Source organism: Atractosteus spatula, chromosome 26, assembly GCF_055471065.1.
Source record: "Atractosteus spatula isolate fAtrSpa1 chromosome 26, fAtrSpa1.hap1, whole genome shotgun sequence".
NCBI lineage: Eukaryota > Metazoa > Chordata > Actinopteri > Semionotiformes > Lepisosteidae > Atractosteus > Atractosteus spatula.
In genome coordinates, this window is record NC_142731.1 from 1,769,044 (window position 1) to 1,783,090 (window position 14,047).

A 14,047-nucleotide genomic window follows, 5' to 3' on the forward strand; every position below is an offset into this window, starting at 1 on the left:
CAAAGCTGCAAAACTGTTCTGCCAAGCAATGTGACTCAGACTGTCAGGAAGCACTTTTCAATCACCTGTGAACAACCTGTAGAAAATGAAGGAACAGGCTGTGATGTGAACGCAGTCTTATAATTGACATCTTTTTAACTGGCATCTGCCACGTTAAAGCATGCTTGAAGGGCAGAATTAATAAGAAACCCCCTTAAAAACTCACCTTGCAAGCTGTGACAGCTCTAAAAATACTACATGGATGTAACCATAAGGTGGCTAAATTAAGACCCGTGTACAGAATTCAGCCTCAGTACAAATTCTTTACCAGCTGAGACTTACTTAAAAAAACCTCTTAGACAAACTCAAATTTTCACAGTGTAAGAAACAATTCCCAGACACCTCAGTAGGCATATTGAACCATTTTATTGTAAATAAATTTTGATACACTGGGCTGGCTTTGCACTGCAAGCCCCCTGTCGATATATATATCCTTATATATTCATATACATATTTAAACTACTGGTCCATATTCTTCTGAGTAATCCAGGGTCTCAAACAACACTGACATTCCTTGGAAGATTGCGAGCAATTCAAAAGAAAAGATTCCTTTGATGGCAAGGAATTTTAAACTTAACCATCACCATGTTGAGCAGCGGAAATAGAAAAAAACTGATACGAGTGCATGTTCACTCGCGGTGAAAGACTTCTGACTGCAAGGTTATAGTCAGCACAAAACAGGCACTCAGGAGGTCCCCCAACCCTGGGCTAAACAGAATCGTCACGCTGGGTGAAATGTTGCTCTGGTATCCCCTGTAATTGCCTCCTAAAACTCAAAGATACTTCAGCAGCCTCAAGCCCAATTTCAAAATGCTGTGCAGCCCGCTGACGTAGTTTCACTACAATGGTAGTGCTCCATTCATTAAGTACTTGTTTTAAAACAATTCCTCAAATTGTAGAAGGAGTCGGCTTCTTTTTTTAAATAACACTCTGCAACTGTGATGAAAGAAAACATGCTGTTTGAAACTTGTTTTGAAGAAAACATTTGGAGAAGCTTCACTGTAGCACAACAGTGTCCAAAGCATTCATTTAAAGGGTCGTTTGGCTGTCAAGAGATCTCTCCCTCGTCTGTTTGAGAACTTTAAAAGTGTTCAGAGATTATTGGGCAGATGTATTTGGCACCATGCTCACTGACTGAGCCACAAGACATTCAGTCAACTGTCCCAAATGATTTTTAACGGAAAGAAAACAGTAGAACCTCACAAAGGTGCTAATGAAAGAAAATGAGCACAGAACTCCTGCAGACTGTGGCATGGATACAGCATGCTGCCCCAGACCACTTGAAGTTTGAGGCTATGTGTACCTGTGGTGTTTGTTCCAACTTTCTCATTCAATTAATGGCTCGAATCCATCCCTCCATTTTCTCACTGCTTTATCCAACACAGGGTCGAAAGGCAGTAGAACCCATCTCAGCTGTCCAGTGCATGGCCCACAGACACAGATACACACACACACCGGGGCCAATTTTCCCAGAAGCCAATTCAAGTATGTCTTTGGACTGTGGGAGGAAACCCACATGAACACAGGGAGAACATACAAACGGCACACACACGACCCCAGGAACTAAACCCCAGGCCCCAGGACCGCGTGGCACCACTGCTAACCACTGCGCCACCATGCCTCCCTCCCACGACTCTCCGTCACAAACGAAACCCCAGAAACCCTCTTTCAGCACACTGTCATCGCAGCTCTCCAAGTGACCCAACGGGGAAATGGCTCTGTGGGCAGAGCTTTGCATCCTGGAGATTGCCTCTTCAGGTCTGAGCTATGTCATTGGTGCAGTGTACCCACAAGTCCCCAAGCCGCAGAGCATTGTTTGGTCTGTGCCACTGCGGCTGTGGGACTGCCACGGCCCCTTGGTTTGCCTCTCTATGGTGACTCCCATGGGTGCCTGCAAGCTCGCAGCGTCCCCAGAGCCTGCTGTTCCAAGGCCTTCACCTGAAGCGGGTGGTGCGTGTTTTGGTTGCTGTGTGTGTGCACTTTTTTTCACTGCTGCTGAAGAGGTTTGTCACAGCAAGGCAAGGTGCTGAAACAACTGGCAATTCCACACATGAGGAGCGTCTCCCAGGACTGAGCAGTGGAATTTGTGACTGTTGGGTTGGTTAAAAGTTTGATCCAGTTTGATCCAGTTATTTTGACAGGTACAGTCCAGTTAACAGGACTGGACCTCACAGGACTTCCATATTTTAGTTGCTCTCTAGGGAAGGGTTGATCTTCAGTGGGACTGTTGGTTCGGCTGCTACATAAATTGGACACCCCCCACAGACCTGTACAGCACTCACAGGGAATACAGAGCTCGTTTGACCCAGTGTTTTTTAACACTACAAATAATCCCTCAGCATAATCTCTGCAAAACCAGCTGCTTCTGTTTTTCTTATATCATATTTCTTAAGGCATCATTAGAAACTGTCATTAGAAACATCATCCAACTGTCTAGAGTCGATATAACAAAAATATATTTATATATAAAAAACACATCATCCTATTAATGAACTCTAGGGTATAAATAAAGAGAAAAAGAGGCTTCACATTAATGATTCTTTTTGTGAAAAAAAAAGCCGAAAGCTAACAAAGGCACAAAAAATACCTACATTCATAAAAAAGTGCATTTCTGACAAAATAAATGCTAGATTTGACAGGCAGGAGATCCTCTTATCCTTAGCCCCCCCATTCTCTAACTCAGCGAACATTTTACTTAATGTACAAAATACTGGAAGCAACTGGAATAACACCGTCTCAGGAAGAAAATCGTGCTTTTTTTCGGGGGGAGGAAGCGAGGAGGAGGCAAGCCAAGCAAACTGTCTCCAACACAAAATCCCTTTCTGCATTCTCACTTCAGCTCATCAGCGAAGTCAAAATGAAGGCTTCGCCCCCCTCGAACCCCAGCCCTCGTTCTTTGGGAAAATGGAGAAGAACACTCTTTGGTACAAGTACGGATGTGGTGCAGAGAACCCCCTCACGAGACATGAGGAAGAAACGGCTGGCACAAACAGTCCCAGAGAGGCAGCCGCACGGCCGGACCGCCGCGCGATCACAGCAGATCGGATCGTGTTTCGGCCGGGGGCGCGCGGGGAGTGGATTGGTGCTGGACAAAAACAAAATCTGTGTGTCCAAAAATGGCTTTTCTTTGCGACATCCGTTCAGTGCAAATACTCTCAGAACTGTCAAACCGGTGAAGACTCTCACTGGAATAATGCTGATTCAGGTCAGTCTGTGCTCACTAGAAAAAGAACAAACACTGCATTCTCCTACTGTATATTCAGAAAGGCATTAACGCTGCCCATATCCCTTGTTCCAGATCCAAAACAAACAGGACAAATGGAAAAAGATACCTATAAGCAGGGGCTAGGTTTCTACATGCTGAAATAGGCACATGTCTCTATCTTGACAAATATGTTGCTGATAATATGCATCAGAAGAACATCTGGTGTCACCTCTGTTCTGGCCTGCTTTGACTGAGTGGCTTGGATTATGATACGTGATGTGCTACAGCCGTAATAACACTGAATATTCCAATTATGTCTCTTAAATAGTAAAGTGCTTGACTGTAGTTCTTGAGAATTTATCTATGTAACTTTTTTAAAATACTGAACAAATTGAGAATGTAGAATTAGGAGGCCATGTTTAACTGTCCCTCTAGATGCTACTGCCACTAGAGAACTGGGCAGGCAGAGGGCTTCATGACCTTCGAGTTATTTTTTAATCATGAAAATGCTGCTTCTTGGATTTGTCATCCTCTCCATCCCAGTGACCACAGCAATCTTCTGAAAACTTTTTCCGACTTCACTCTCAAGGGGACCACTGTCAGTGCCCTGCAAAGCATTACACCAAGGCGAATCACTGATCTGATTCCCCTCAAGTCTGTCGTGTGGGATTTTTGTTCCAAACCTTATCAGAAACATTACAGAACTGTCACCTGCAGGTAGACCTGGTACGAACTACAATGCCCAGTAAGGGGCAATTACTGCAGGCAATAAGCACTAGGACACTTACTGTGTTTTTTTTGACAGAAGTAAAGAGAACTTTGGATCTAACCTACAAGTTCAGATTTCAACCTGGCTGGAAATCTGGAGGAGCACGTGCTCCCCTCCTAGGGTGCTCTCCCTCCATGTAGCCCTGATTCAGGGCAAACCTCCAAGGCACTTTATGCCAGCTCCTGGTTTTGGAATTCTATCTATCAGCTAGGTTGTCAGAATTGAGATTTAACCAGTCTCTTAGTAGAAGCGGAAAGTACCCAGTTCGGGGTTCTTCATTTGTGCCATTCAGCTGTTCATCACAATTTCACAAGGAAATGTGAAATCTGCCGCAGTATTACAATAGTATGCTAAGTCAGAAGTTGCTCCTGCAAGACACTTCTCTGACTTGCCTCCTGATCCAAACCATTCCCCCCTGCAGTGCTGGACGGGCATCAGCACCACCTGGAGGAGATGGAGTGTCTTTCACTCCTGCCGGAGGCACACAGGATGTCCCAAGACCGACATGCACACAGGCACACTTCGTGAAATAATAAATATGATCGCTCGCCTCGCCTTGAGTACAGGGACCAGCGCCAGAATAACCCCCAGCTCTACAGGACAGTCGAAAGTGTGCTGAGAAAGAACCGACCTGAAATTTAAGATCTGGCCAGTTTTTTGAAGGTAAGAAAATAACTGCAAGAAAATTTCAGTCACAAATAAAAATGACGGACGTCTCATCTTACACACAGCATTGCAAAATACTAATAAGTTATAGAAGCTGTCTTTTTCATGATTTAAGACAATAGCCACAGTTGGGTCAACTGTGAGCCAAACATGAACAGCAGCTCCGGGCACTGCTGTCAGGATTTGCTCAAAACCAGGGGCAGTGCCTTAACGATGCATCTAGTTAGCACTAACTGATTCTAAACAGAGCTGTTCATTCCTGGATCCTGGCCTCTTGAAGAAAAAAAAATCTATATACAATTTTTTGCACTTAAAGACATTTGCTCAAAGTGGGGATCCAATATTTCTGAGCACCACTGAATTCCATGTTGTAGGAAAAAAAAAGGATCTGTTGGATCCCAGTGTACTAATGGCAGTTATCCCATTAAAGGTGAACCCAAACACTGTACAGAAGCAGCCATTATCTCAGCTATTCCACTGCATATTAAAATAACAGGAAAGAAAGTACTGGATCCTGACCATTTTTACAAATGGTCTTGCACCTCAGTAAACCTGACATCCTCACTGCAGCTTGGTGCCCCCTTGTGGTGACCGCAGGGAATGCACATTCATCCAGGAGGTGCCCCTGTGAAGGCGGGACTGCCGCGGCCCCGGGGGTCTGCTCAGCACAGGATCTGAGAGAAGGGGTGTCTCAGCAGCTCCTCCGCGGAGGGCCGGTGCTTGGCCTCCACGAAGATGCGCTTGAGGAAGTCGCGCGTGTGGTCGGAGATGTGGGAAGGCAGGGCGGGGTTGGTGGGCTGGGTGGCGATCTTGAAGATGGCGGCCATGGCCTCGTACTCCGCCCAGGGGGGCTTCTCTGTCAGCATCTCCACCACCGTACAGCCGAGGCTCCTGTCCGCAACAAAAGAAAAAAATCAGAACACTTTTATTCTTTCACAAACTGTTTTATTTAGGTTGCAATTCTGAAGGCTTTATATATACATACACACACAAATGTCTTTCCTGAGAATTACAAAGGTACTACTACTCAGAGCTGTCTCAAACGTTTGGTTTGACAGCTGCCACTAGGGGGCAGCAAGAAATACAATTCAGGAAAGGTGGAAATCGAAGCTGGTCTCCAATACCATCTCAACGTCAAATCACGTCACAGTTTGCAACATAGCACCACCTACAAGCTGAAGGACTGAGTTTCAAGAACTGAGGAAAAAAAGGAAAAAAAATCATATTTGCTCAATTAAAAACATTTTTGAAAAAAGCTTTTGTTAATTACAAAGGCCCAACTGGCCCCTGGGCCCTGGGAATTTCAGCCTTTCTTAGTAATGATCCCTTTTATGGCTAAGGCTAAAAGAAGTTTTTACTTTAATCATCCAGTAAAAAAATAATTAGGTAGATTCGTCAGCAATTAGGTGATGATATTGCAGTACAGTGACTTGGACAGAACCCTAACTGAAAAATCTTCACAGTTGGGCTTTAAAGAAAAGTAACGACATGCTAAAACTTTTCCATCACACATGACATGCAAGATTCCCCCTCACACGTTTTTCTAAATGGTGAGACCATGTTCAAGGTGTTCTAATAAAGCAGTCTCACGGGTTCTTGAAGATTTTCACATGAACTTGGACTAGGAATCTACAAACACCGGGATATAGATTTACAAAAAAAAACAGAATTTGTCAAGAATGTTGCTCTGGGGTTTCACTGGACAGAAGAACACAAACCGTGAGAGTTTATTTTAAGACAGCTGGAATGTTTTCATGGAAACTTTTTTTTGTACAGCATTAAAAAGAATACGGGCAGTGTCCTGACATGAAGAGTGTCTGGATAGAGAAAGACACTCTTCGATTTCGGTCCCTTTTCCAGGCGACAGCCCTCTCGGGTTTCATTGTGTTCCCAGTCCCTGGGGGAGTGGGGAACGCGGGCGAGGAAAATTCCGACCCCAGATCCAGCTGCTCACTGTTAGGGCTGGCTCTCGGCCAATCCCAGCCCGCCTGATGCAGACTGCCCAACCAGACTGCAGGGGGAACCCCACTGCGAACCAGGAGCAGGTGAAACCCCCCACTTTACGCAGCTTATTCAGTTTAGGGGCCTCATTTTTTTTTATTATTCCACTGGTTTTTTAGCAAGTCCACATAAATAAGAACTTCTCAATAAACCACACGGGGGCTGTTATATAGTGGAGAAGCTAAGGAAATAGTCCTTCAACCATCAAAACAGTCCTCAGAGACGCTTAATGCATTTTAACCCTTTGTTTCTATTGTCTATGATCTTAAACTTCACTTCCATGTCTTCCGTTTTCCAATTCCCTGTTGGGACTCGGATTCGAATCCAGTCTCAGCAGCCCATAATCCTTAAAGATCAGCGGCATGGTGTGCTCCAGTGCTCGCTTTTCACTCTCAAACTCTCAACAGGAGAATTCGAGATCAGTCACACCTCCCTATTGATCTGCCCGGATGCTCTACTGCCTGAACACTCTTCATCTCTGCTTTAGCTATTTTATGGACTTTAAAGTGTTTCAGAACCTGAACCCTGAATAAAGAGCCAGCAGGAGGAAGCGCCGAGGGAAGTGAAAGTGGCCGAACTGCAGCCTTACCAGACATCCGCTTTCCTGCCGTAGCCCTCCCCACTGATCACTTCCGGGCTCATCCAGTAGGGGGTGCCAGTCACCGAGCGGATTCCTGTTCCGGACATGCAGATCGTCTGCAGGCGCTTACTAGCACCAAAATCCCCCAGCTTCACATTCCCTGCGGAGTCCCGCAAGATGTTTGCACCTGAAGGGCAATAATACCCGAGTTAAAAAGACGAAGGGCCCTACGGGAGCTGAGGCTGGGCAACTGCAGGCACTGATGGCTTGAATCTGTGCTGTGGAGTTAAGCAGGGACATGGAACTCTCAGGGGGGGCTACCGGGCGCTATAGTGGAGTGAGATGACAATCACAAAGTTTGGGATTTACAACAGGTGAGTGATCGCATTTAATGTATCTACATTATCTTCAGAACAATAACAACAAGCCCAAAATTCTGCAATGAATCCAATAAACACCGCACATAAATAAAACAATGCATTTGTCAGACCTTCCTAAACCATCACGAGGAGCGAATTGCTTTAACTAACCCTCCCTCCCCAGCTATCAGGAAAAGCAACATTTTCTCAAGGAGCTCGACAGGCTCTCCTACGAAGAGGTTTTGCAAAGCAAATTTACAGTCAGTTACAGTGTGTCTCTGCTGGAGGCCTGGGGCTGAAGGCACAGGAAGTGAGCTGCCCCCTCCCCCAAGACAGGTCTGTCTCCATCAGATGGACTTCTTGTGTGTTTTCTGATAAGACTAATGAGAGTCTGACTCGGGAACTCTGGCTGGGGACTGACAGTGAGTCTGGGGTGGCCTCCTCTCTGATCTTTTCTTTTGTGTCCTGAGCAGAAATCGTCACTGTTTACAGCAGGAGCAGTAGAAGCCAGTGATGTATTCTTAAAGCAATAATTTAGCAACCATTCTTTTCACCAATATTCTGTGTGAATTAATAATTATCTTCTTAATCTTGATGCCTTCTGTAACTCCTCCAGAACTATACTGATTTTTTTTTGTTCAGTCAGCCTAACAGCTGGGTCAGATCCTTCAATCCATTAGCTACTAGCTACTAAACAAGCTACAAAAGACTGAATGGCCTGCTCTTATCTGAAACTATATTTAATTTTTAAAGATCACTGCTTTCCGGTCTGCAGTCGTCTGTCCAGATCCAGTTTATATTCTTGTTCCCAGCTCTTGCCCACCTCATGCACTTCTCCTGTTGCCCAGTCTCTTCTATGTCCAACTCATCTCAACCCCTTAAAGAAGCACTTATAAGTAAAATAACCCTATGATACCATAGATCAAGGCATCAGCATAATCAATAAAACCCTAATAAAGCTCTTCATTACTACAGTCGTGTCTAAGGGAGATGGGGTCAGTTGCACCTGTTAGTACCTTTGATGTCACGATGGACAATCATGTTGCTGTGCAGGTAGGACATTCCTTCTAAGATCTGGCGCGTGTACTTCCGGGTCACTTTCTCAGTAAGAGCTCCGTATGCCTTCAGCTGGTCCTTAACAGAGCCCTGCACGAGTTGAGACAGTTTCAGAACACATTGCCAGCTTGTCAGTTCACATCTAGGACAGGAAGTAATGGTCTCCTGAGAGCTATGGAGTTATCCACCCCCATATGATCCCTGGAATTTTCCTAGTCACGTCCAGGGATGGTTTTATCCTTCTAAACCAAAGGCCTTTCTTCTTTCACTTTTGCTATTTTGACAACTTTGAACACTTCGGCATTTGTCAATCCTTCTTCTAACGTCTTTCTCCCAGCAGTGGGGCAGTGAAAGCGGAGGAAATCACCTGGATCTTCAACAATCAGACGCCTTTCTGAAACCAGCAGTCCTCGCCAATGCTCCCTGATGCTCCCTGGCGCATACTCACCCCGGGCATGTACTCCATGAAGATGGTCAGCGTCTTCTCGTTGCGATCCCGCAGACAGCCGTAGTACTGCACGATGCGCTCGTGGTGCAGGTTCTTCAGCAGCTGGATCTCGCACTCCAAGGCGCTCACCTCCTGCAGGGGAGCAGGACAGGACGATGAGCAGAAGCAGAGAGGGTGGGAGCATCGCCAGGGACGACCTCGTTTCCCCACTGCCTGCGAGAGACCCTTTCTGGAGAACGGTGTTGCGCTACTGTTGCCATACTGAGATAAGGAGTTCAAAGGGCAGCCTTTTACACAGTATATAAAAGATAAAAGCAAATTAACTTTTAACTTCGGGTATTTAACTCTTAATAATAATATCCTTATACTTTTCCAGACACTCTGGCACAAACTGATTTCCTGTGGATGAATGCTACAGTACCAATGGCCCCATATATGCTCACCAAACTGCACAGTCTTCACAAGTTGGGTCATGAATGAATTTATAAGAACACTTTTCCCATAGACCTGTAGTTTCAATAAACTTCCTAACAAAAAAGAACATCGGGACCCACATTAATTATCACTGTTACCTTCCAGCCAACCACATATAACAAACCCAACATCGTGAAGAGGGCTCTTTGCTTGCCAGTGACTGTCAGACAGCCCTTAGGAAGTCCAGCTGCAGCAAATGCAGAATGCCAGCAGTTATTCAGCAGCAAGAAAAAACAAAAACACTATGGGCACTATCCAAGGGAAGAGATAAAAGGAAAATGTTTTTTTTTTTACAATTGCCCTTAACACTTGCAATCAGTTTGTTCAATTTTAGCCACAGATCCAACTGACAGCCTTCATCAAGTCCTGGCTTGGGGACGACACGCGAGAGCGCCCCTACAGTCCACAACAGACCTGCTATTCTAGGCTTAATCAGCCGCCTCCTCCCCCATGACTACACTAACTTCCCTCTGTCAGACACGGGAAGCGACAGCAGTTATTTCTTCTGCAGCAGACAGGAAACAGCTTTCAAGAAAAAAAAAGAAAATCACAATTCTAACGTTTAAACTCCAGCCAGAAAATAAACGAGTTACTGCCCTGATTGCAGTGACAGTTTGGGGGAACATCTGTATTGTTCCAGGCCTGATTTACTAAAAACATCCGGGATGAGCACTTGAGAGAGTCCTTTTGGATTCCACTTCAAGGAAAGGAGCAGCAGAGCACATGTTTGCAATCCTCCCCCAAGCACAGTTCTGTTAGATCCTTCTGGAGCAGTGTGTACTGAATGAAATGTTTTCTTTCACCCTGCTCGACTCAAGCTTGTTGAATCATCTCAGTGAATGCTTCTCACATGAACCACAGGTCGAGAATAATCAACACAAAAAAAGACAGCATTTACTTCCTCAGTATGCCTATTAACATACCTCCTCCTTGTATTACAGGAACTGCCACATATCCTTGTAATATGTTCTCATTGCAGATGGTACGTAGTAAATGGAGCACAAATCACTTTTGAAACTACAACACAAACTATTACGTAGTCAGCACCTCAGGATGCTACATTTGAAACTATAAAGCACCATGATAATAGTGGTTTTCTAACAAAATGTGCGAACTTTTAGCCGGGATTTTTCAATAAACTTTTTCCCTTCATGATCTTAGGCAAATCTGGCAGAACTTTCCCATACGTGGTTTAAAACTTTAAATAATACTTTAATCATCCACACTAACCACTCCCTTTACTCATTAGTATTAATATTCTGCACCTGTTGTTGGTCTTCAGAGCTTACAATGGATGAACCAGGGAAGCATCACTCAGGTTTCCAATACCGCGTGCGTACAGTCACAGTCCACACGCGGAGCGACCCCTCTAGCGCAGCGCTCGCAGCATCAATCACGGATCCATCCCAGAATCCCCCCTTCAGCCGTGCAGCTCTGGGTGCGAACTGACCTTGCTGGTCTCGGGGCTGTCCGGGTCAAACTGCACTTGCTTGGCGGCCAGCTCGCGCCCTGTGTCCACATCATAGCACAGGTAGACTCTCCCGAAAGCACCCTGTCCCAGCAGCTTCCCCCTCCTCCACGTCAGAGGTGCGCTGGGGGCTGCAAGAGAAATGAAAAGTGAAACCCAAATAAACCGAAGCACCCAGAGCGTATTTCAATGCGGACAGATTTCAACAACATTCGCCATGCACCATACGTCACCAACAGCAGCTAACCAATGGTCTTGCCTGCAGTGTGCTTTTCACTGCTCACTTCCTGCTGGTTTTTAACAGTACTTGTAAAACAATTACAGGAAACTTACAAAGTGGGCCAGTCACCTCCCACCCCTAATGGACATAGAAGGCACTTCTTTGTCCAAATCCAAAGTCTTTATCTTTATCCGAAGGGTTGTGGGAGTAGGGAGCAAGCTGCCCCGTCATGTGGCCGAAGCCGAGACGCTGGCTGGAAGCCCAGCCGCCCGCCTGCTGAGAGCACCCCAGAGCCACGCCAGCGGTCAGTCCCGCCTGCCCTTACACTTGTGAGGCACCGCCCTGTCCTGGGTCCTCAGGCGGCCCTGGCCGTCGGAGAGTGGCCAGCCTGACCCCAGGCTCTCCTCGCTGTCGTTGAGGGCGCGGCGAGACGGCACCAGCGTGAACAGGTTTCCCTGGGGACGCCGAATCCTGGGGAAGGTCCTTCGGCCTTCAAGGGAGGAGAGGAAGAAAGTTCAGGGCCCTGTCCCCTTCTTCCAACAATCACATGTGCTAATTCCTTTCTCAATTTTCCATTCTTTTACTGATTCCTTCCTTACTCACCCTCCCTCTCCATCTGTCTCCCAGATTTCCAGCTCTTTGGACCCCGTTTTGTACGTCCCCATACCCATTATCATTCTGTGTTTCGGTTTCTAGAACCTCATATTTTGGCTCTGTCCCTCCCTTAACCACACACCTGAAGAGGATCCAACCCAGTCTCCATCTGTTCCTTTGCAGCTCTCAATCATAAAAAACCTGCAAAAACTATTTCTCACGTCTTCTATATTAATGTCATTTCACACAGAATTTACAGTATTTAATTATATATATATGTATTGACTTTGTAGTTGTGCTGTTAAAACCAACAAGAGTTTGCTCTTGTTGACTCTGAATCTGCTCTAAGGGCTGTTAAACTGTTCCTATTACATTTGAATTATGCAAAACGATAAACAAATGACAGCTAACCTAGACACTTCAAAAAGTGGAATTATAAATACAGATGGGGTAAGAGGGGCACAGTTCTTATTTGTAGAGCAAACTGTGAAGAACAGGCAGATATCAAAATATTATTAAGCAGATTACACTTGAGTTTAACAATAACAAGGTAGCTGCGTTTACAACAATTTTCTTTCTTAAATTCCTTCAGCTGCACTAAGCATTCTTAAAAACAAGTCTCAGTTCAGTGGAGTGCTACATTCAAGAATAAGTCTTGAATCATGGCCAAGCTCCAGAGTATCTTAAGTGACCCCTGAGTCCTGTTATGTCAGCTTATGCCTTCAGGCCATCCCAGACTTCAACAGACAAAATACAAGAGGAAATACTTTCTCCAGCACAAAGTTCCAGCTTTGTGGAACCTGGTATCATAGGACACGGTCACTTGCTACTTTTAAACTAAAAACTAAAAAAAAAAAGTTCCCTAAGTTCTTACTTGGTAATTATACATCATACGTGCTTCTTTTCAAAATGCTGTACATTGACAACACTATATATATACACACACACAGATTTTTTGAAAATTGGCATTACTGCTCGTCTTAATTGCCTCCCAAGACAATCCAACAATGTTCTGCCTCCTGTTATGAAGGATGCAGTTCCTTGGCACACTGAAACTAACAACTTGAAGATGAACATCTGCTGTCTTCGTGATTTTATGAGTCACAGCTTTACAAGTATTCTCTCAATCGGTCACCACTGTTTTACTGACTTCAATCTGAGGGTGACAGATGTCTCTTACTGGGTCAACATCACAGTCATATGGAAGGCTGGTGTGCAGACACTGTACCTTCGCTGTGGTCCTTGTGCTGCATGGACACGTGGTATCGCCGTGGGTAGGTCCCGCCTTTGCCCACTTTGTCGTAGATGTGGTTCTCTCGATCTGTGTTGGGGGGACAACATTTTTAGGCCTCTGCCCAGCACTTGTGCAGATACTGATACTGTGAAACAACACGCCTGACTCTCTCCAACATCTTCTAAACGCTGGCTCATGCAAGAAAAACAATAATCAAAGGGAGAAGACTGCAACACATTTAAGATAAGAAAAGGCACTTCACTGTGACTTATCAGGTTTTGCATGAATTTGTTATCGATGGGCCCTTTCTGAAGTACTGATGTCCATTCAGGACACTTGGAGTATGAGCTTTCTATTGATGAGCAGTTTCAGATGGAATACAAATATTCCATAGCAGCAGGGGTATTAAAGATATTACCTTTCTGGTGAGGGACTGAGGCGCCTTTTGGCTTTTCTGCCACCTGAGTAACTTATTTGGCAAAATGTCCGATGAATAAAATTCAATCGTTCTTTCCCGGCCTGCCACTATTTCCAGGACCTTTGTGATGTTGTGCGCTGGTATCACCTGCACAGACTGTTTTACTAGTGTCCTGCAGCACTCACCTGCGTACTCCTGCCTGTTGTCTGGATAGCTCTTGGCTCGGTACATCCGGGATTTCCGAAACGAAGGGCTGCAAGACAAGTAATAAGACAAAGAATGGTAAATACAAGATAACCAGTATTCACAGACCTGCAGAAAACCTGGCTAAGTCGCCTCTTGTCAAGGAAGTAATCTCTTAAATTAAGACAACTCTGGTCCCTGACGGCTGAAAGATATTTACTGTAGGTTTTAGTGCTAAATAAGCTCTAAACTACTGAACCTAAGAAATCACTTGTTTAATTCATCACAATGCAATCGTTTCAGATCTTTAGAAGTCATAGATTTAATGGTGCC

The 14,047-nt window shown here is 45.1% G+C and overlaps 1 protein-coding gene across 2 annotated transcripts in view; it reads right to left on the reverse strand.

The window, feature by feature from the left end:
- Positions 1-387: 387 nt before the first annotated feature.
- map3k3 (mitogen-activated protein kinase kinase kinase 3) overlaps positions 388-14,047 on the reverse strand; it is a 41,484-nt gene continuing 27,824 nt past the window's right edge. For both annotated transcript variants that reach the window (XM_088906037.1, XM_088906036.1), the window contains 8 exons: positions 13,717-13,784; positions 13,108-13,200; positions 11,611-11,775; positions 11,048-11,196; positions 9,124-9,255; positions 8,636-8,765; positions 7,270-7,447; positions 388-5,570 (listed from right to left, as the gene is read on the reverse strand). In XM_088906037.1, the coding sequence (XP_088762163.1) occupies positions 5,342-5,570; positions 7,270-7,447; positions 8,636-8,765; positions 9,124-9,255; positions 11,048-11,196; positions 11,611-11,775; positions 13,108-13,200; positions 13,717-13,784 (1,144 nt within the window). In that variant the 3' untranslated portion in view covers positions 388-5,341. The remainder of the gene's footprint in view (positions 5,571-7,269; positions 7,448-8,635; positions 8,766-9,123; positions 9,256-11,047; positions 11,197-11,610; positions 11,776-13,107; positions 13,201-13,716; positions 13,785-14,047) is intronic.